We start from the raw sequence: 23,940 nt of genomic DNA on the forward strand, positions 1-23,940 counted from the left end.
TTTTCTACAGCATGCTTGCTGTCATTTCATGTCCAAATGCAGTATCTCTATCCCTGTATAAATATAGCATTTCCATACTCAGAGACTATACGACTTCACAAATCTTGACACTTGAAGTAATTTGTAGTAATGAGGATAAGGGGGATAACTTATATCCAAGTGAGGATATGTATATTAGTTTTGATTTATCCAAGTTTTATTAGCAGGAATTTGGGCTGTTTGTGATGTTTAATAAGCAGTGCATCTCAAGTGGACTTAAACTATTTTTTCTATGCACAATAATGGCATGACTTTAAAGTGTCATTTCTCAAGATATTCTAGAACCATAGCTAGAATCATATAAATTGGTATAAGTGACCAAAAACCAGTCTGTGGTGGCCAGAGCCAGAGGGGTTACTATCACGAGCAATAAATATATGCTCTTGGAGACATCCAGGAAATTGTCTAGCAGTTAAGATTAGCTAATGCAAAGCTTGCAAGTTTGCAACCCGCAAGTGGAATTTGTCTGTCAGAATTTAACCAAAGCATTGAATCTAACTGTGTACACTGATCATGGCCCCCAAAATAAGCAAAACTACAAGATTAGCTGATCTAACAGGTTTTTTAAAGGTCAGCCATAACAAGATCTGACCACCTAATATAATTAACACATTCCAAGGAATGCAAGGAATAAGGAATCAAGGGGTTGAGTTTGGGCAGAGTAATGCTAATTTCAAACCTCAAAGTAATGTGGTGTAATTTGCTTATTGGGTGAACTCGAGTTCGAGCGGTAACGTTTCATGATAATTTCTAACACCTTTTAATACCATAAAGTAACAGCTATAGGGCAAGATTGTGAGTGGCTCTAAAACCAACAGATTAGCATAACATAAGGCATAAAGGAATGCGCATGTCAAGTAAGCCAGGTGGGGTCCAGATGACCCCTCAGACAGCGCTGATCGGGGATGCCTGACTTCGCTGGAACAACTTGGCGCGTACCTGGCATAGAGGGACTGCCGATAAGTTGCCAATCCCCTGTGGGAACTCTTTGTCATTTTGTCTATCTGTTGTTATTATTTACTAATTAGCTCTTTATTATTGTACTATTTGTTTGTTGCATTAACTTTTCTGTTAACTGTTGTATGCTAAGCTATAAGTAAATTTGCCTTTACTTCACTCCCGACTAGCCTCCTCGATCCCGAACCCAGCAGCCTAACGGCTGATACACTCACAGTGCCTAGCCAGCCTGTGACACCAGTCTACACCCATAACAGAACAGAAGTTCAATGCACATAGACTGGTTTAAAAATGGAGGAACCCAGTCTATGTAGACATGGACTGATGTACACTCAAACTTAATCTGATTTAGGTTAGACCGGTCTCTCAAACTTGTGTACCAGATCCCCTATTGATTCATGCTGTCACTGGCCGCTGGAATGTCAGATGCCTTTGTGGCCCCCGGCTAACCTCCCCTCACAGGGAAATGCACTAGTACTCGCCCTGTACTCAAGTGCTCTGACTGATTGCCTCTTAGAGCTCAGCACCAGTGGCAGCTGGCAGCAGAATGTGCCCAGTGGCCTAGGAGGGTCATGCTGGGCAACAGGGAAAGAAGAACTCCCCATCCTCCTGCTGTCACTTGCAATTCACTGGCACTCTGAGGAGACTAATGCTTCCCTCGGCAGATCTTTCCTTGCACATGCCTCCTAAACTGCCCCATGTGCCCTGCTGCCAGCTGCCACTGGTACCAAGGCTCATGCAGGGACACAGACCCCTGCTGGCTGGCAGCAGCTGGCAGTATACAGGCCGGGGCAGATCAGCTGATGCAAGGACCTGCAGTGCTGATCCTGGGGTGGGGGAGGGACCCTACAGCTGATGTGCCCTGGGCCTGTATGCTCCTCCAGCCAGCTCTGATATGGGGCCAGGGCAGATCAGCTTGTGCAGGGACCCTCCTCCCCCAGACTGGCATGCTTGCCCCCTTGCCAACTCCCCATGATGCCAGCAGGGCTCCCAGGGGCTTGCAAGCCCCTGGGACCTGAGCCCAGTGCGGGGGGGAGAGCACAGTCCCAGGCCTGCACCCGACCCCCCACACTGGGCTGTAAGCCACTGGGACTCCCTGCTGGTGCCACAGACAGTGGGTGGGGGGGGCAGGTGTGCCAATCTGGGGTGGGGAGGGTCCCTGCACAAACTGATCTGTCCTAGCCCTGTACCAGAGCTGGCTGGAGGAGGGTGTGGGTCCAGGAGAGAGAAGCTGGTGTGGAGACCCTCCCCTTCTCTGGGATCAGGGCGGTCGGTCCCCACACCAGCTAATCTGCCCTGGTCCAGTGCCACCAGCCCCAGGCTGCAGCACCTGTGTCCTGTCAGTTGGCAGGCAGATCAGGGACCTGCCAGCACTCCTGGGAGGGCTGTGGGGGCTGTGCCAGAGTCCTCCCAGGGGTGCAAACCCCCAAGCTGCCTGCCAGGTGATGGGAGCTGGTTGCTGCTGCTTGGGACTGGTGGCAGCATAGATCTTCCCGGCACCAGTCCCAGGTGGCTGCACCCAGCTTCTCTCATCTGGCAAGCAGATTGGTGGCTTGCATCCCCAGGTGGACTCTGGAACAGCCCCTGCAGCCCTCCCGGGGGTGCCAGCAAGCCTTTGATCTGCCTGCCTGCTGCATTTTATGCTTCCCCATAATAAGTATGGGCGAAACTTAGAAAAAGCATTGAAACAGCAAAACAGTTTTGACAAAACAAAACAGAACAGTGGTTTTTAAATGAAATGAAACTCGAAATGAAATACCATTCTGTTGAAACATTGAAACTGAAGCCAAATTGGAATGGTGCTGTTTCTCATAGCCCTACTAACTACCTCTCTGTACAAGCAGTCCTTGACTTACAACATTTCAAGTTACAACACTTTGCACTTACAAGGTTTATAAATTGACACCCTGTTTTAACTTTCTGATGTCAGTTTTCACTTTACAACGCTTGATCCAATGTGATGCCAACAAGTTTGCTGCATTGCCCATCTCCCTGGAGAACATCTGTTCAAACTTCCTTGGACGCTTTCTTTAAGAAAGCAGCCAAGACTCCTAAGAAGACTCCAGCCAAGAACCCTTCAAAAAGTCCAACCAATAGCCCTTCAAAAAGTTTAGCAAAGTCACCTCAAAGAAGTCCCTCCAAATCAATATGATTGCTATGTACAATATGAATACACTAATGTAGCTATATTACTCATCTAGAACCGAGTACAAAATTCTGGGTTATTTTTGGTGAAAATAGGATATCGGGCCTTGGTTCAGGAACCAATCCCCCATTTATAACATAGTTTTCTATAGGAAAATTGGCTCCGAGTTGCAACGTTTCAACTTAAGACATGGGTTCCAGGAACCAATTGTGTCATAAGTCCAAGGACTGCCTATTCTTCAAAATATCCAGATTCTTCAAGTCAAAAATAGGCAACCTACATCCCATAGGCCAGATCGGGCCCACAGAGCCATTTCATTTGGCCTGCAAACATGGGGCATTGGCAGTGGAGGCTTTCAGCAGCAGTTGTTTACCCCTGCCGCTGCAGGGAAAAGCAATGGCAATGCAAGTTTCCCCATGTTCCTATGAGGGAAATGGTAGTGACAAGCACTTTCCCTGAGTCTCCATGGGGGAAAGTGGCAGCTGCAGGTATTTTCCTTGTGCCACTGTGGGAAAAGTAGTGATGGTGGCTAGGTCTTAAAACCAACCCACCCACCCATTTCTGACCTAAACTGGTTCAATCTGGTCTACAGCCTTAAAAGTTTCCCACCACTGCTCTAAGTAAATCTCTCACCTGTAACCTGGGGGTTACAATGGACAGTAAGCTAAATATGAGCCAACAGTGTGCCCCTGTTGTGAAGAAGGCTAACAGCATACTAGGCTGCATTAGTAGGAGTGCTGCCAGCAGATCAAGAGAAGTGATTATTCCCCTCTATTTAGCATTGGCAAGACCACATCTGGAGTACTGCATTCAGTTTTAGCCCCCAACTACAGAAAGGATGTGAACAAGTTGGAAAGAGTCCAACAGAGGACAACAAAAATGGTTAGGGGGCTGAGGCACATGACTTCTAAAGAAAGGCAGAGGAAACTGGGCTTATTTAGTCTGGAGAAGAGAAGACTGATTTAATAGCAGTCTTCAAGTACCTGAAGGGTGGTTCCAAAGAGGATGGAGCACATAAAAACTGAAGCAGAAGGTGGCAGACGACAGAACAAGGAGTAGTGGTCTCAAGTTGCATTAAGGAAAGTTTTGGTTAGATATTAGGAAGACCTTTCTTACTAGGAGGATAGTAAAACACTGGAACAGATTACCCAGGGAGGTGGCGGACTTTCTATCCTTGGAGGTTTTTAAGGCCTGGCTAAACAAAGGTTTGGCTGAGATGACCTAGTTGAGGATGGTCCAGCTTTGAGCAGGAGGTTTGATTAGATGACCTACTGAGGTCCCTTCCAACCCTAGTTTTCTATGATTCTATGATTTGGCTACTCTAAACTCCAAATTCTTGAATCCACAACAATCCACCACTGCAGGTACAGCAAATTAGCTCAATGGCTTTACATTTTTCATTTATTTAATAGGAACATGTTTGTGAAACTGAATCAAATGCAATAGCTGTTGTGTACATTTAGAAACCTTTTAAAACAGAACATTGACTTTAAATTTAGGCACAGGTTGTAGTGCAGAAGGTTCAGAAACTCACAGCTATGGTAGCACCAGAACATCTGTATCAAGATGCAAATATAAAGGCAGGTAACGTATAATGGCTTGAGTACAGGACTAAGAACAAAGAAAATAAGGTTATTCATGTGGCCTGACTCCTAATGTTATCTTAGGTAAGACAGTTGCTTTCCCTCTCATCACATAAGTATAGGTATACATATTGCATATATAATATATATTGCATATGCTCACACTTCTGCCTCAGTTTTTATATTTGTAAGCTTGGGATAAGACATACGCTAAATCTTGGTAGTGGGAAGATAGATAAAGTGCTTGAACATGTAAATACTTGAACCCAGTTACTAACCACTTGATCGCAGTACCTATCTGACATTGTGATCTATGTTCTATGTATAATTATTACCACTGGCACATTATAAATGAAACACACACACACACAAGTTCCCAGATTAGGTTATTTAATAAAATGTCTCTCAAAACTGTAAAAAAAAAAAAAAAAGTCACAGGAATAAACACAGTATTTTTTGTTAAGGATTCACATTTTCTTTTTAATTCTCTACCATGTCTATTGTCATCTAGTCAATGACCTTTGTATAAGGCAACATCAAGTCTGCCAAACCTCACTCTCATTGCTGAAAATAATTGTTCAGTCCTAGCCTGCAAAATTAACATTACATTTCACACTTTTCTCAAAATGTATTAAACATTGTTCATGATACTGGCACCAAACTGTCACTCTGACTTTTAGTGACATAACTATTAAATCTCCTTAACATCACCAAGCAACATTTATATAATATCATAGGCTTAAAGCAGTGCTTTCTAAATACATGAGAGAAGAAAACAAAAACAGTTCCCTGATCCTAGGAACTTTGGGGGCTACAAACAAAACAATTGTTGAAGCATGCTTAATTAATGAACTAATAAGTTACTAGCATCTTGTAACTTAAAATTGAAACGTTATTTGAAACATAATTCTCTACAAGCATGGCAGTTGATATATCATGTTCTGCCATCAAGAATTCATGGAAAAGAACAAAGAAAAAGCTCTAAAGGAAAATAAGCTAGATAATGAGAAGCTTATCAAAGAACAAGTCATCCCTGTCTGAGAGACAAGATTTTTGTATGGAAAGGACAGACAATATATCGAAATGATCCAAACTGTATTTACTAGACAGTCATTTTGATGGTAGTGAAACATTATGGCATCTAGTAAAATCACATGGTCATATACAGAAAATGTGGCAAAAGTGTTTATTTGAAAAGGTAGATGGTTTAATTTAGGTAATTAAAACAGTTGAGAGAATGAAACATCTCTAGTTGCAATTGACTGTAACAGAAAATGACTAATAATGCTGTCATTTTGCAATTCATATCTGATTAAATGATAGCTGGCAGATTGTAATTGCCCTCTTGTGTTCTTGTCCTCAGTTATTATTTTGTGTCAAAGGTTGGAAGAAATGAACTCATGACCAGAAGAGGGAAGGAAATAACATCTTGCTTTATTGCATTCAAAGTGATAAAAGTGAAGAAAAAAGTACTGTTCTAGAAAGCCTAAAGTATTTGTGAATCAACTGGGCCACTACTTCTGACAATCATCAGAAGAAAATGATGGGAATATTAGCAGGAATCCTGTATACTGTTTATGCATAGAGCATACTAATATTCATCAGAGATGTTTATAGATAAGTTTTGAGATTTAATTTAATATATGTGAAGCAGGCAGTACTAATTATTGTTTAGGGTGCTCAACAGTTATCACTTTAAGACCTAGTTTTCCATTGCTTATAATTTGCTAGGTTTTAACAGCCAGTACCCACCATGTTTTGAAGGTGTGGCTTAATAATATTCAGAAGGTAGTACTTGTGTCAGTGATATGCCTTTTATTGCCTCTATAAAAATCCACTCAAATACACCTAGTTGGAGGCCTTTAAAAAAAACACAACTCGCACATACTCAGTAGAGACATGCTAGATCTTGATTATCTCCAAAGACTCTATTCTCTTCTCATGTTCCAATCTAACTATTCCTAGTACTGGTTACACTGTACATGGGCCACATCTTTAGAGCAGGGGTGTCAAATTCACCAGGCCCCATGGGCCAGAGAAGTAGTGCAGGGTCAATCTGTGGGTTGGCCTGGGCCTGCAGACCAGCCCCATTCACCAGATCCTGTGTACAGGGCTAGTCTGGAGCATGTACCACATTCCACACAGGATCTGGCCCTGTGTGCCGCAAGCAGTGGAAGTCCAATCCAAGATGCAAGGGAGGCACCAGGACCTGGATGATAGGATACTTGGGCCAGATCCAGTTCTTGGGCCATATCTTTGACACCCTTGCTTTAAAGAAATTGAGTAGGTGCTAGCCAGAGGTTATAGGGGCTCAACAAGGATCCTACAATGGATGCTCTGGATTGGAATGGAGCTGATAATTAGTAAGACTGGGACTGACATATGGGGAAGAAAGGTTTGGACTGGTTCAGCTGTGCTTTGAATGAGGTAAGAGTCCTGTTGAAAAAACAACTACATGTTATTGTGTACTTTTGTATTATATCCTGATGCATAAACACAAGGGGCAGAAATAAGATTGTACAGGCAATCTTAGTCCTGACTTTTACTAGATGTTGAAAACTAAAACAGGAAAACTAAAACATTAAGAAAGTAATTCCAGATCCCTGGCATAGTATATTCCCAATTCTATGACTTACTACACAATAGAGCATTTACCTTAACAGGTTGGTCAATTAATTGAATGATAGAATATAATGAAAAAAGTGAAATGCAATTAGAGGTTGACTAGAAATGAACCAATAGTTACTAACTTATGGTTAATCAATAGAGGCAAGATTTTGTATCATTGTCCAAACTACTACTCAAGACAGGCCGCTACTGAAAACTGGACAAGGCAGAGCTAATTACATTCCAGTAAAATTATCATTAGGCCTGCTAATGTCAAAAGGATGTGGGTACATGTGAAGATGTACAGTGATATGTACCATAATTTATTAAACCTGGTTGGTCATTTCTAAATAAAAAGGCTATAGTTAAACCAACTCCTTGAACATAACAATTTCTGTTCTGGGTCCTCATACACAGGCTAGCATACAAACTAAATGCCAAAGAAGCATATATTCATAGGCTGTTGCTATTGGTGCTAACACCTTACTTATTAAGATTTGAAACAAGGTCTGAAGACTATAACTGCACTCATACCAAGTGTATAAATGCAATTATCACACTGAGACCTTTGTTCCATCATCCACTTAATGTACAGATGACAAGTTCCTATTCAGAACAATAATAGCTGCCCTGTTAGCTGAGAAAAATGAACAATACCGACTCTAAACTGTATTTGTACACTTTCATTAGGATGCTATTAGCTTTAAAACACCTTGAATTCACCTCTATGGGTATTTTTGAAAGGTTTCCAATTCTAAGTTGTAAAGAGAATTCATCATTTTTAAAAGAACAAATACCAAGGGGGAAACAGTTCTCAACTTCTCTGGGGGGAGAAAAAAGAAACCAAAATATTATTAAATATATATTAATTATTGATGCGGAGATGAAGAGGATTTGTCTGTTCATGTAAGTGGATATTTATTGGTAGCATTTAAAGAAGCCTTAAAAAAATTTAAGTGGTAGAGAAATAAAATATATTTCAGACAACTAAATACAAGCTGCAGAACCAAAAGGGAAATTCTCTGTAAGGTCACATATAGTAACAATAACATGGTTTGCAAGGACAAACTGCTTCTGTATAATAAGGTTATTGACCTGTGCAGGTTTGGAGAAGCTATCAATATGAGGTTGAACATTGCTCTCTCTCCACCCTGCAAGAGGCAATTGTAATAGAAATAGGACAAATCAATAAGTGACTATTAGATGCTCCAATAGACATTTTATCAAAGTCTCTAGTAATAATTTGTTGCCTATTACAAAAAGTAAGCAATCAAGTATACATGAAATAGCATGTGTCACCAAGCTATACTTCATGACTCTGTCTGAAGGTAACAACCAGAATGATGACATCCCTTCTCTTATATCAAAAGACAGGTGAACTTTAATGGGGAGGTCAGTGATGACCTGGACCAGTCATTCTCAACCTTTTTAGATCTCTCTGGAAATGCCAGATCCTAGCTTATACTCATTTTTTGACTATGGAAAAACAGTCAAATAATTATTCTGTTCTATTTTTTTGACTAGGTAGGAGAACACCAAAAGAAGAACTTGCTGTCGCAACATACAATTATTTCTAACTGTGAGCACAACATTATTCCTGGCTATGCTATCACAGAACAGAGCCAATACTAGTATCCAAGTTCTTTCACTGATTTTAAAACAGAGCACATCAAGGACAAGCGTACAACAGGGGAAGCATATCCCATTATGCAGTAATGGATATTACGAAAGGTTGCTTCATTACCTTTAGAGGATGAGTGGCTGGTTTTTCCTTATATAAAAGACGCCCTCTAGACAAAATCCCTTCCACATTCAGCTGTTTGTCTTGAACTGCTGCTTCTGTTTCCTGGAAAACAAAAACGTACGCTGTGTATATTAGCCATAGAATGATCAATTAAATCACAAAATATTAAATCTCCATAGGCAACTATATACACCCAATAGATAAGTTTTTGTTTTGGATGTAGATTTACAGATTTAGCAACCATGGACAAATGGGGTCAATGAAAAATAAAAAGGGATTAAAAAAAGAATAAAATAAACCAGTACATCCTGTCAGGCATGAAGGTCCCAATAAAACTAGTATAGAAACCAGCATAAATTCACAATAGAAAGAACAGGTATCTGAAATCTGTTTCAAACTGCCTCATTGCCCTATTTTACATTAAAAAAATATTGGAAACTAGTAGAAGGAATATCTTATCCCTACCGTAGAGGACACCTTGCTCATTTGATCAAGTGCTGTTGAGTAATTTATGCAAGTTTCTCAATATTTTATAATGCAACGTTCAAACTTGATAAAACCAAAACAGCTGACTAAAAACAGAACTCCTAAAACCATATTAAGGCATCTCTTCTTAGAGGGAAGGAAGAGGAGTACTGAATTTACAAAAAACTTCCACATTTTCAGGTTTTCTAAAGGCTTCCAAGTTGTCTATGAAAATATGCACTAGGTGGAACACTGCACATAGGTAATTTAAAAGCACACAAAATCCTTTCAAGTTTGAACTAAAAAGAAGGTGAAGAAAAGAAATTTCACATGCAGTGTGAAATATGTGGGCTCCATTCTTCAATTTGAAGAGAGTTATCAAATGAGATAGAAAAATGGAGCAATATCTTAGAGATCCAACTGAGTTTAGGGATTTTTTCTTCTCCTTTCTCCCTCTAATCTGTAGTTTGCGTAAACTTTACAGCTTGTCCAAATGGGTTTCTATTTCTGCTTGCAATACCAGTGGCCATCCAATGACTCGTCATCTTTATTTTCTGCCTACAGTCTAAGTCATCATTATTTTGACAGCAGGCAAAATTGTATGCCAAGCTCTTCACTGTTTAGATGGCTCAGCCACCTCATTTCATTGATGGAAATCTGTAAAATGCTACTACTTTTTCCTCCGGTCTGCATTTCACTTGTTCAAATCAATGTCATTCTACACCTCAGAGGACTATATCCTTCCTCAGTTTTAAACTGTCACTAGAAAAGGAATCTAAAATGCTTTCTTGAAATTCTGTATGCAAAACTTTCTGAACAGTACAGTAAAATTACACTTTATGTCCAGGAATCCACAGCTTTCTAAAAGTTGTTTATAAATTCAAAATAAGACAAAACTTGTTAAGTTTCTTGCAGGGCTATTTTAAATACTTGCATGTCATTGATTCTTGTTATCTATTTGCAATTTGAATGAAAGATTCCAAAGATTCTTGCTCTGAAATTACAGCTGATTTATTTTTGCCACACCACTATTTAGCTCTCATTTCCTTCACGTTCTTCCCCCCTAAAAGTAAGAATCCCTATCCTTTTTGACAGAGCATTAGTCCAATCTCATATAATTCTTAACTTTCAGAGAATGGAAGAACAATTATCAAAGGGAATGTTAGTAAGGAAAGATATTTCTTCATGTTATATTTTAATGTGTGCGCACCTATGGATATACACACCATGACAGAAATTCTGTAACATGAACAGAAATTAGAAATAAGCAGGGATCCTTTTTTCTCAGGTTTAAAAAAAGTAAACCAAAAATCAATATTTTTCCATGATTAAAATGAAACACCAGTATATACATCTCCCTATATTATTTCATTTTAATCATGGAAAAATGTGGATTTTGGGTTACTTTTTAAAATCTGAAAATTGGGGATTTGTTTTAAATCAGAGAAAACCAGGATTCCTGGAAATAAGAAATAGTGATTATAAGCATATGAAAATATCATGCTGGATCTTTCACACCCAATATGTGAAATAGCTGAACTTGAAACATTTGTAGAAGGATGGAAAATTCCAACACAACAATGGGATCACAAAAATACTTTGGGCATTGAAAGTTCCCTGTCAAGGAAACACCATCTTCGCTACTCACAGACATGGGAAAAAAAAAGAAAAATTGGTGCTTTACTGTATGCTTGGCATGCCCCTGCATCAAGTGCAGAGCATGCCCAGGAAAGGCACTGGACCCGGCTTGCCCAAATTCTGTATAGATCAGCTGCTACAACAGGGCTTTTTTCCACTTTTATCTAATAGCTGATTTAATCGGATTTTGATAAAAGCACCAAAAAGCCCTGCTCAAGTGCCCAATCTATACAGATGCTCTGGAGCGCAGTCTAACTAACATGTTGACTCTTTTGGTAAAGTGCTGTCTTATTTTTATTTTTTTCCAGCTCTCTCAGCACCTATTATCTCTACCAACACTCCTTAGACAAGAGGAAACATTCCAGGAGTGCCTTTCATAGAGTCTTTATCAAACCACTGGCTTGACTTAATATGCAAGTAATCAATAAAGAATATTCATAAAATATTGTTTTCAGGATTTACAGAGGTGTCAGAATGGTGCTGTTCCACAGTCTATGCAAGCAATTTTCAGGCTAGCAACACATTATGATTTACTAAACACACATGCACATACAATGAGTAAGTTCAGGAAAGAAAACTCAAGATCTACAATAATAGTTCCAAATCCTTCCACAGGTTCTAACATAGTCATGTAAGAAAGACTGTCCCTGGCCACATGTATTATATTTAACTTGAATATAAGATGCCCCCCCCAATATTTAGATTCTGTATATAGAAAGTGCATACATTTGTTACAGTTTTCATAGAATCTAATTATTGGAGGTTTGCCTTGAATTTGTCCCTCTCCCACTGCTACAGCAGGGAAAATAAATCTGGGGGGTGGGGTTAGCCCCACTGCCCTCTATTCCCCCTCATCGTTTTCTCCCTGAAGCCTCTTCTTATTGTCACACCCTGATCTCCCTGAGAATATGGAAGCAAGAGACAAATTTGAAAACACTGACCTTGAAATAAATCTACTTGTAATAATATGCATATAGCCAAATTATTACAGGTACCCACAGACTTAGGTCATCCAAAATTGATAGTTTACCTTTTTTAAAAAAAAAAACAAAAAAAATGTTACAAATGTTACAAAAATGTTCAGACAGCTACTCCATAAACATGTTTTGAAGTGGCACTTTTATACTTATATATAATACAAGCCATGACTGATATTAGTCCAAAGCCAAAAAGGCTTATGATTTACCATACAGATCATTGGGCTGGGCTCCAGCAGAGTCAACAGCATTTCAAGCCATGGTGACCCCACAGTTCAGCACTGCTCAATGTGTGCACACTTCAGATATCACCCCCTGCCCCACAAAGGATCCATGTGCTAATTATCCCCACCCAGACATGACTGCAACTGGGTGGTCTTGTCATGATACCTTGTTTTGTCCAAAAATCTATATGCAGATGAAGCACAGGGCAACCTACTCCAGCGTCACCTCATTGAGGGAGGGACTGCAATAATTTATACAACAGGCAGAGAAAGCGGCTGACAGAGGGATTCTGGATAAATTGTTTGGGGCACCATTTGGTGATGTTTGCCAGACATTTAAGAAACAAGAATTATTGGAAATAGAAAAGTAAGGCACAGCTCAGCTGTGGAAATGAGGAGGAAGTCAAAATGTATGCAGTACAGTGGTTCACCATGACTTGTAAAAGAGTTGGTGCAGAGGTGAACTGTGTGCAATGGATACTACCCTATATCTTGTTCAGATGTGATTCACTAACCTATCCTTGTGGTAGGTTCCCCATCAGTAAGCAGCAAGGGACCCAGTCAGCCCACTTTGACCAAGTCATCTCTTGCTTCAGAAATGCCCTGTGGAAGACCAGGAACCTGTTCATAAACAGACACACAAACCACCCAGTCAAGAGCTGCATTAAAATGGGACTGAGTGAGATGTATTGGTACTATAGGAAGACAATAGAAGATGAAAAGGCAAGAGATGGCAGACATCACCTGGAAGAGAGGGGACTGGCACAGACTGTTCAGAGGTGAGCCCTCCAATGAGTGCAATGATGATGGCAATGATAAGTATAATGATGGTGACCAATATAATGACAAGTGAAAAGACTGGGCAAACAGGCAGGGGAGTTGGGCAGCAAGGAAGGGAGGGTGGGGGGAGGGCACTGAAATAGTCCTTTGTGTAATTGTGGTTAAAGGTGATGGTGATGGGCATGTGGGAATGCAGGTGAGTAGTGAGGTTTTTTTGCAATGGGAATAGGAATGGCGCAACTGTAAAGGTGCATTCTGAACTGTTAAGTGAACCATAGCAGTCATGAGACAGCTTGGTAGAGGTATAGTTTTTTTTTTGTTTTTTTTTGTTTTTTTTTTACAAAGAACTCCCCAGCCCAGTATGTTTGCCCAGTGTGGGCCATATGTTTTACAGTCATGCTCAGTGTTGGCTACATTTAATCAACTTCATAGTTGGTTTCCATTACCGAGTACATGCCGCTTTTGGCAGCAGTTTAATGATAGATATTCTATTTAAAGAGGTTCCTTTTATACAAATATAAGATGAGGGGCGACGCTCCCGTCCCCGCTCCCCCCCCCCATGCTGATTCAGTGGAAAAAAACACATTGTATTCAAATAAATATGGTATATATACCAAAAACTTTAAAAAGAAAACATTTATTTTGGCAAACATATATTTGTTATACACTTTTTATTCCATTACATCAAAAAATGAAAAAGATATCTGTCCTTTCCTGACAGAGAAATGTTCCATAATTCGGTAGACAAAACATAATGAACTGAGAAATTATATTACTAGTTCCCTTTGTTTTCTCAACTATTCCATGATATAGTCTTGTAAAAAATTAACATCCCAAAATCAGCTGCTTTGTAGTCTAGTCAGTTATCAGCTTGTTTATAGTCAGCTTGGGTGACAAAAGTGCTTCTAAGTGAACAAAGGCTAAATACATATCAAAAAGCCTCTATTTTTCAAACTGGAGAAAAACACTAGTAAAGAGATTAGAGTGAATTTCCATTCATTCTTTAGGTAGAAACTTGTCATAAAACTGTTTTATCATCATGAAGTACTGGGCACATCTACACGGGATGCAATGTCACCTAACAATGAGCTATGCAAAAGCCATGGCCTTGCATCTATGTTGCCGTAGCAATACACTCCCTCAGTATAGTGCATTGCTACAATGATGTAGCAGCTAAAAATAACCATGTGCTGTGCGCATGGCACAGTACGGTCTGTTACTGCACCGTCATTTAGTACTTTTGGAAGTACTAAATGATGGTGCAGTAACAATGGTGCCATAGGGACACATGTAGACGTGCACACTGTAAACAGCAGACCAGTTTAAAACTGAAATGAATCTTCATCTGGATGTATCCATAAGCAAAAATGCCATTTTTAACTAATAAATTAAATAAAGAGTGGTCACTCATCAACTCAAATTATTTTCATAAATGTGTAAGATTCAATTTTGAAGTCCCATGAAGGTAAAGGAACTTTTTAAAATACAATTTTAATGATAAAATAGAATTTTAAAAATAGTTTCATACAACCTCCGATAGACTCAAGGCAGCTTGCAGAATATGCCAGCTCTTAGTTTTCACTTTTTCAAAAAACACTACAGGAAAATAATATAGCAATTTATCTGTTGCACAAAATTTAGAAAGGCTACAACAGAGTGTAGTGTGTTTGACACTATGGTTTCCTATTCAAAATATCTGGGTTTATCTTGTGAATCATGTTTGCACACATAAAAGTGCTAACATTGTGTGGCACCCTGTAGCACCTTAAAAGGATCTCAAGGCACACCAGAGTACCACTGTACCCTGGTTGAGAATCACGGTTGTTCTTATCAGAGAACATAAGCCTGATCTGACTGATCTGTGGACCTTAATGAAGACATTAAGCAACAGTCCAGATATTATGAAGTATTGCAAATCAAGTATTGTAGTGTACAGTGAACTGAATCCCACAATAAATAATCCCATCCCTTTAAAATATTGGAATAGTTTCTAGATTTCATCAATACATTCTGTGCCTCTGTAGAACAAGGAATCCTAAATTGCAGCTTTTGAGCAGTATGTAATACTTGGGACATAACAGTACATCATAACTGCCAAGGAGGACAGTTGGCCTCTTGATTTAGGTTTGAAGTTTCTCTTTATTAGTTGTGAGGACTACTAAAGAAGGTACTGCAGGTGACAAAACTGTCCTTTCTTAGTAAAACAGGCAGAAGATGATGCTATTGTCTGTGGTCATAAAAAAATTAGACTTCTGGTTTCTTTCTTGGTTGATAAATACCCAAAGATAGGGACGTGTAGTTAGTCTCTCACTTTTTGCATAGCTTGGTACTAAAAAAGTCTCTCCTTTGAAAAAAAAGTTCCTCTACTTTTGACTAGATTTTTGAGTGGAGTCTCAAGGGTATGAGCCAGCATTTACCTTAATAAAAATAGCAAATCCCATTGCCCTAACTTTAGGTTCCAATCAATTAAAGGACACTCACTGGAAAGTTGAAGTGCATGTTATCTGCTGGCCCTGAGTAAAGTTTTTTTAATCAGCTTCCTCTATTTGAAAGACATTTAAACAAATACTGACTTTTCACGCAGAGAGACTTAGTATGATTCCATTATAGCATAGCAATTCTATATTCCTAAAGCCAAGAGTGAAAAAAAAAACCCCTTGCCTTCTCAATAGGCCCATGTTGCTCCTTTCCCATGTTCATTATTCAGATACAAAGCTGCCTCCTGACAAATTCAGCTAATGAATGATACATAATGACTTCCAATTTTTGAAATATGGTAATTCTCAACATCTTGAAAAAATACATATAGCATGTAAATATGCATATAGATGCTATTGGCCCTAGTTTGCATTTTTTTTGACATTCAGAAAAGTGGTTCTTTGATAACCTTATTCTGTAATAAATCACACGAGAGAGAGAGAGAGAGAGAGACTTATAATTTATTATAAATATATATTTTGGATTTTTTTCATAGAATTATTGTGGTGATAAATTATTTGCTAAAATGACCTAGACCGCCAAGAGGCAAAAATATACTATGTCATCAGATTCACTGGCGCTCCTTTTATTTTTATTAAATTGGTAAATTAACAGGACACAAAATTTGATGTACAGGACCTTAAAATTGGCAGGTGATGTCAAGAAAGATTATATAAATGCTACCTTTTTGTCATTTTACTTGCAGGGTGTTTTGGGTTTTAATTTTTAAAAGCTACCATTTGCACATGGAAAAATTAAAATAGCAGTAATATACACAGAGCAAACTCTGCAGTCTCAAACTCATCCTAATTCCAGGAATGAACTTTTGTCATCACCATGTTTGTGTAGCAAAGTAATATTGAATCATACATAAAGCATATTGGGCCATATGGAGGAGAAGAAAAAGACACATATGACTGTCAAACAGAAAAGAGGTAAAATTAAATGGAAAAATCATATTTAATATCATGCTTGTAAAAATACTGAATGTAATAGAGAATAAAATAAAAACTTATCTATAAAAAACTGCATAGTGATATAAATGTGGTAATGTCCCTTATAGACTGTGTTAATGAAATATAAATTAAATAATTATGATGCTCCTAAAAAAAAAAAAAAATAGAAAAAGAACAAACCAATGGTTTCATAAACTCACCATTTGCATCTTTTATGGATGATAAGCATTATTCTAGCAATCAGGACTTGTAGTAGAGGTGATATTTTTTAGTAGACCAACTAGATTTTTGCTAAAAAAATTCGTTACCAATATGGCTACAACCTGGATAACCATCATTTTATGAATTTAGGAGGCCTACATTTGATAGCTTCCAGATTAGCTTAACAGGCAGACTCTGTTCCAGGAACAGTCATGCTATATTTCTTTACAAGCCAAGGAACTGTCTACAATTTCTAAGAGGCCTCAGAGTGACACACCAAAGGCAACAATGAAAACTAGGACACCCATTCAGCCACTGCACTAGCCTTCTACATCTTTTTTTCCTGGACTGGGAAGTCAAAGGTTTCTATCACTATGCCTAACTTGAATATAGAATTAGGTTCTCACTACTATGTGCTTACCATAATGAAGAGTTAATTTGACTAAATTTACCTAAATATTTGTTTCCTAGCTCAAACAGCAATCTGCTGAAATAGATATAATTATATTATTAAAAGGTTTACTTTGTTTACAGTCTTCCTATCTTAGAAACTAAGAATAATGGGCTAGTTAGTCAAGAAGGAAAGAAAATCTACAAAAGTCCTAATCACTTAACAGTACACAACACTAAAAACTGTTCACAAGATAAAGACTTTAATAGTTCATAGAAGGTTCCCATACCTCTGATACTCAGAGCTTTGAGCATTCAACATGCCTAATATGTCAGCCCTCTCATGCATGACCAGCTTCTAGTTTGTTGAGTGTTCAGTTTCACAGCAGTGTGTGTCCTTTTTCTTGAACCCTAATGCAATACTGCTTATATGCTTAGAAATCAAACACACAAACATCTGAAAGTGTCAGAAATTTCTGCAGTGCTATTAATAGTACTGGAAGCAGCAACAAGAATCAATAAACTCATTAATACATTCTCATTTTTACTTAGATCTTGACAGGTTATTATTGAGTTCAGGCAATGTTCTCAATACTATACAAAAGAGAGAGAAGAGGTATGTTCCCCTTATGATCCCGCTTTCCCCTTCGGGAGACTTTGGAAACTCCAAATCCAAATTGACCAAATCAAATCAGGAGAATGATTTGAATCACTGTCCCTCCAACTTGGCCAAATCCAACTCCGAAGTGAATGCTTGCTGCTTCACACAGGCCTCATGATTAACTTGGGCCTTAAAAGGTTGGTATTCTTTATGTCCTTTTCATAAACATGGCTCAGGCCATCCCTCATGATGTACACAAATTATTCACTAAGAAGTAGCTAAGAATATAAAAAGGAAAAGGAATCAATACTGACTTTTCTGGCCTAGGTTGTCAAGTGCTGACTGATAAATAAGGTAGATGGAAAAACACAAAACTGTTTGGTTGTCTTTTTCTCATTATTTCATGCTGGTGAGTGTTCTTTTATTTATCTACAATGAGGCCTGCTAGACCACTGCTATGCCTTTATTTCACTCTTTAACTACATATTGTCAAGCATATAATGAAGTGATTGACATTCATGACAGCTTTTGTACTGTCTTTCAAATCTTATCAAGGACAAATCCCAAAAATGAGCTATTTTTACAAATTAGAGAATTAGCTTTAAAAATATAACACCATTCTCAATCTGTGAAAGCTGAACACAGAATCTTATTCTGAAAAGAAAAGGCAAGGGATCACCATATGCAACAAACCTATAAACAACTCATTCCGGAGCTCTCAGCTATGGGAATATATGTTTACATCGTATATCATATTCCATTTAGCACTACTGTGATATGAAGGGAATTCGGTAAGAGCTACAGCTGCATAGCAAGTTTGAAAATCAAGCCAACAGATGCCAAATAAGAGAGCACTCCAGAAAATACATAGCAGTGATCATTGTGTTAAATGCAAAAAACACATTATACTGGTACAGTCTTAATAAAACAGTTAAAAATAAAATTAAGAAAAAGAATGAAGAATAAAAGAAAAGCAATGTTGACTCACTTAATATATTATGCTACACATTCAGCCAGAAAAACAAAAAGTATTAACAGACAGAATGAGATCGAGTAAACTTTTCTCCCTCAACATGAGCATTTTTCTGATATTTAAAAAATATTTTCTATGCAACCTTTTACATTTACTTTCCTTGTTTTAAAAAGAGAAAATAAGTGTGTTCTTATACACACTTGCTCTTAAGTTTTCTACACACAAACTCAAAATAATTAAGGGGTTTCTTGGTAAATTTTAAGATATTCATTCTAATGTCAGTGTAAGCGCAAAAATATAGAACATACAGTATGTCCATAACATAGGGATAAATCATTTCTTTAAATGCAAAATTTAATTAAGCTTTAATTATGGTACTGTGACCAGTACCTCCACATCTAGCAAGCAAATGATTTTAGTGAGGATTGAGATCATAGCCTCCTAGAGAGGGGAAGGGTTGAGTGGGAGAAACTGCTAAGGAACAAATGGATTTTATTGCACATTGTTTCATTTTGTCTCACTGCAAAAAACACATCCATGACGTCACCCCACCCCATGAAAAAAACGAACCAAAAAATACACTTCACAGTCAGGGTGGCTAGGATCTGGAGCCAACTTCCAAGAGAAATGGTGCTGGCTCCTACCCTGGGGGGCTTTAAGAGGAGGCTAGATGAACACCTTGCTGGGGTTGTTTGACCCCAGTGCTCTTTCCTGCCACGGCAGGGGGTCGGACTTGATGATCTGTCAAGGTCCCTTCCAACCCTACAAACTATAAAACTATGAAACATCCATGAGGTCAGAGAGTCACAGAGAAGTAGGGATGAAAGGGACCTCCAGAGGTCATCTAGTCCAACCCCCGCAACCCTCGCCTGAGACAGGATCATCCCTATTGAAATCATCTGCAAGCATAATCTAAACTCTACATGAGACCTCCCTCAACCCTGACACAACACAGACCTAACCTGCCACAAGTGAAGTAGGGGAACCACGGCAGTCAATGTCTTGTTTCTATAAAAGGTTGTCAATATATGCTCAAGAGATTCCAGGTAGAGGGCCATACCCCTTCCTACAGAGGAAGGCATAAACCTCTACAGTCCATACCAATTTGACCAAACTGATTGACAGTTTTTTGTAGACCTGAATTAAGAACTAAGGCCATTTTTCTTGAGGCCCTATACTACCTCTAGCCACTGTTTGTTGGTCAAGAGACTCCCTTTTGGTCAATACAAAGGTCCCTTAAGATGATAAATCTTTTTTTTCCCCTGCAAATATGTGCTTGTATGTCACATGCCTAAATCATTTTAATTCATTTGATTTCTAAAGGCAGCCAAAGGTGAATCAGTAGCTCTTTGCTAATTTTTTTTTAGATAGATACTGAAGGAATGCATAGTTTGAGTCTGACATGCATGCTACTAATTATTTGAAGAAATCCTGTAAATAAGTTGAAAGAATATTTTTAAGGGCTGAGAAATATTCTTAAGTGCTTCCCTATGAACTCATATTTACTGTGATGTTACAGACAACAAATGGGAAGTCATTTATTTAAAACAAGTCACATATTGAAACTGATGAGATTTTTTTTTCTCTTGTCATTGTCTCTGAAATGCAACTGGCATTCTCCAGCAGTGTTAGCATTTTGTAATCACTCCCAGCCACTCACCTCAAAAAAGTTTAAGTCATTCTAGCAATGGATGGATGGAGAAGAGTGTGCAAGTGATACATATTGACTTGCTAATTACTATCTGCAAGATGCCAGGTGGTATCTTGCAGAAAACTGTCTCATTTTTCTCCCAAACAAACAGCGTGCTTTCTGTGTTGGGAATACTACTGCTAACATTATTACCCTGGGCATAGTGCTAACAGCTTCTACCTTGGAAATAAATTAATAATATTTTGTTTTGCTTTGCTTTCTTTTAAAGAAAAGGGTAGAATGATTCACTCTTTTCTTGACAAGAACTGCTTTGTATTTTATGATTGCTAGATTGTGAGCAAAGTTTCCAATTTATCAGGTTCATGTTCAGAAGCAACCCGTCCAGGCCATCTTTTTTTGTACAGAATTTATTTCTAAAACCTTATGAATTTCTGAAGCAGTGCTCAAAGCAGTATCTACTAGTGGTAATGAACTGTCACACCATTGGAGTTTTCACTCTATAGTCACATATTGCAAACTACTATCCAATTATATCTGATGATACCTTAATGGCAGTTAAGCAGTCACAGCATAACAGTTTAGTGCTCCTGACAGTTGATGTAGATGTTACAGTCACTTGCTAGTAAGAATTTCTGTTAGCCATTGCATAGTGCCTTTTCAGATTTTCATTTTCAATAAAGGATTACCAGCAGGTAAGTGCTGGATGAACTGGATGTTAAGCAGAATATGTATGAAAAAAAAATCTCCCCCAATATTGATTGAAATATTATGCAAAAGCTAATATAAGTCAGTCCTCATCCCCCAAACCTGTCTCTTTGAAACAGCTATAATCTATGCTAGCTGTAATCAACTGTGAGATACAGTATTTACACATTCCCTGTTAGCGATTACCTTCAATTATAGTCAGGGCATGGTCCAGGGCTTGAAAAGACATCCCGAAACTAAGAGAATGACACCTGTGCATAGTGAAACCAATGCACCATTTATTTCTGGGTCACAGGTACTTATTATCTACTTGTATGTAGTCAACATCTATCAGCTACGATGTGTGTGTGCATGCATTTTAATTAAGTGGGGAAAAATAAAGTTACCATTTTAAGACATGATTAAACCAGAACCAGTGATGCACCCAGGACTATAGAATAAATTACAGAGAATGTTAATCTTTGATAGAATAATTGCTAAGATTTACTATTTATCTGCTGCAGTTGAGAAATTATGTGGAAGAATGTTTCTTTCTTCAATTAATCTCATTTCTAAAAGGAAGCTATTTTATTAAAATATGTATGACAAATGACTGGCTGAAACTAGAGTAGAGCACCATCTAAAACTCTAATATGTGACCTATTGCTTCTATCTTCTGTGAAATGTATACAGGGCATTGAAATATATCCTGAGCACATTAATATTGCAGATATTTCCTTAGATATTTGTCTTTCTGATTCACCCAGGACTTCATTTCATCACTTACAAACTACTGCTAGGTTAAGATCATTATTTGATCTCTTTCTCCTGCCCCTCACTTCCCCACAGACACACAAAGAATAGAGAAACAACTTGCATTGATAAATACATTTGCTGTATCAAGATAAATTACTACAAGTTTTGTTTTCTCTTCTCTCCTCCTCAAAATTTCACAGTAAAACCTCACTGGTACTAGCCTTTCCCATGACTGACATTCTAAAAATGACTTAACTGACTTTTGTAAAATACTTTACTGATTTCAAGGTTTTATTACCAAATCTCAATATATGAGATTCACTTTACATTTATATAATATTGTTAAAGTATATAGTTGGTCACTGGCTCAAGTCAATAACTTTTAGACTGTAGCTCTCCAAACATGAATAGATATAATTAGTATATTTTAATAATGCACACAAAATATTTTGGACCATGCTACTTCAGAACTCAACTCTGTAATCATCTCTCAAACTGTTGGATGAATAAAAAACAGACTTACAATTTGATTTGATTGTCTATTTGAGCCAGCCCACTTTTCTGAAGACTGACTCATCTATAAAATATTATGTGTATTTACTGGTCTAAGACCTAGCTCCTAAAACTTAAATTCTTACAAGTAACCTCTCCATCCCTGGTCAGATTCAGCTGTGATCACTAGAAGAATGTTGGTTAGGATGGGCTGGCTAAATGTTTTCACATCTTTCATAAAAAAGTATGCATCTACTTTTGGATTTTACTGCTAGCTAAAAGGAAATCTGGACCCCACTGGCTTCTGGTGAGTGTCAGCTGCTGGTTCAGGGAGTGAGAAGTTTTGTTGAATTCATGCAACAGTTCAAGTTGCTGGATTCTGAAATGGAGAATCATCTTTTCCTTCCTTCTTTTGAAGGAGGGAGCCAGTGATGTAACTAAGGTGTAGCAACCTGGGCAGCCACTCCACGTGCCAACTTTCTGATTTAGACATAAGAAAGCAGGAAGGGAAAATATGGACGCCTTGAAATAGGGCCATCTTGAATCAAAAAGTTCCTTGACTTTTCCAGGTACCTCTTATTCCGCTGTATGGGGATTTCTTCATACAAAACTGCAAAACAAGTTCAAATGCTAAGACTGCAGGCCCATGAAGCAGAAAATCCTTGTCACTTCTGGGGATGGTACAGATCATTCCTACACTGAAGCTCTGCCATGTGTACTTAGAGGGTGGGTGGTTAAGTGCTGACACAGGTAGGTCAGGTACAGAGTCTCAGAACTCAGTAGTCATGGCCAGGCTTTAACTTCAACTGCTTAACAAACCAAAGCACTTCAACCTCTCCAAGTTAACCCAGGCTTTAACTTCAACTGCTTAACAAACCAAAGCACTTAAACCTCTCTAAGATGGCATGTTTATTTATTGTTGGGATGAGACCCATAGACACATTTAACACCCTTGCATGCTGTATTTATCTTTGAGACAGGGCACTGAGAATGACCATACTGCCTAAGTACAACATCTGGGAAGTTCAATGAGGCAGCATCATTTTTATTTTAGGACCTAGTGCATGCAAAGAGGACATGGTGCATGTCAGAATGCAGCTCCCTGAAATGATACTGAGGCAGTGCAGATTTGGTGCAAGTGTTGTAGATTTTTATAATATAACTAACAAAGTTTAAGTCAGAATGGCATAAAGAGGTACCAGTGTATTGAAGAACTTGCTGACAAGCCAAAAAGAAGCAGCAATGAAACAAATGCTGAGAAGATGCTGAGCTCATGGGCCTTGAAATGCCTAGCAAAAGTTGATGCTTGAGCACCTACCTTCTTACATGGATGTACACATGGCCAGATCCTGGAACTTTAAAGGGGCCACCACTTTAAAGGGAGTGCATGAGATGCCACCAGTACTGCCATGGCAGCAGCTGCCCAGGACTTTTTGGAGTCACCAAAGCAGGTAAGACTCCCCCCGCCCCTGCCATTCTTGGCATCCCCTCCCCTCCCATTCTCCTCTCCAGCAGGGGTTGCCTCTGGGTGAAAGAAGGGAGAACCTACCCATGCTCCTGTCATGCTTTAGTTGGGGGCTTCAGTAAGCAGTGGTGTA

The 23,940-nt window shown here is 38.6% G+C and overlaps 1 protein-coding gene across 7 annotated transcripts in view; it reads right to left on the minus strand.

The window, feature by feature from the left end:
* DMD (dystrophin) overlaps positions 1-23,940 on the minus strand; it is a 1,961,037-nt gene that overhangs the window by 592,545 nt on the left and 1,344,552 nt on the right. For all 7 annotated transcript variants that reach the window (XM_025200207.1, XM_014518487.2, XM_025200208.1 and 4 more), the window contains one exon: positions 9,077-9,178. In XM_025200207.1, coding sequence (XP_025055992.1) covers positions 9,077-9,178 — 102 coding nt within the window. The remainder of the gene's footprint in view (positions 1-9,076; positions 9,179-23,940) is intronic.

Source organism: Alligator sinensis, unplaced genomic scaffold (assembly GCF_000455745.1).
Source record: "Alligator sinensis unplaced genomic scaffold, ASM45574v1 scaffold746_1, whole genome shotgun sequence".
NCBI classification, from domain to species: domain Eukaryota; kingdom Metazoa; phylum Chordata; order Crocodylia; family Alligatoridae; genus Alligator; species Alligator sinensis.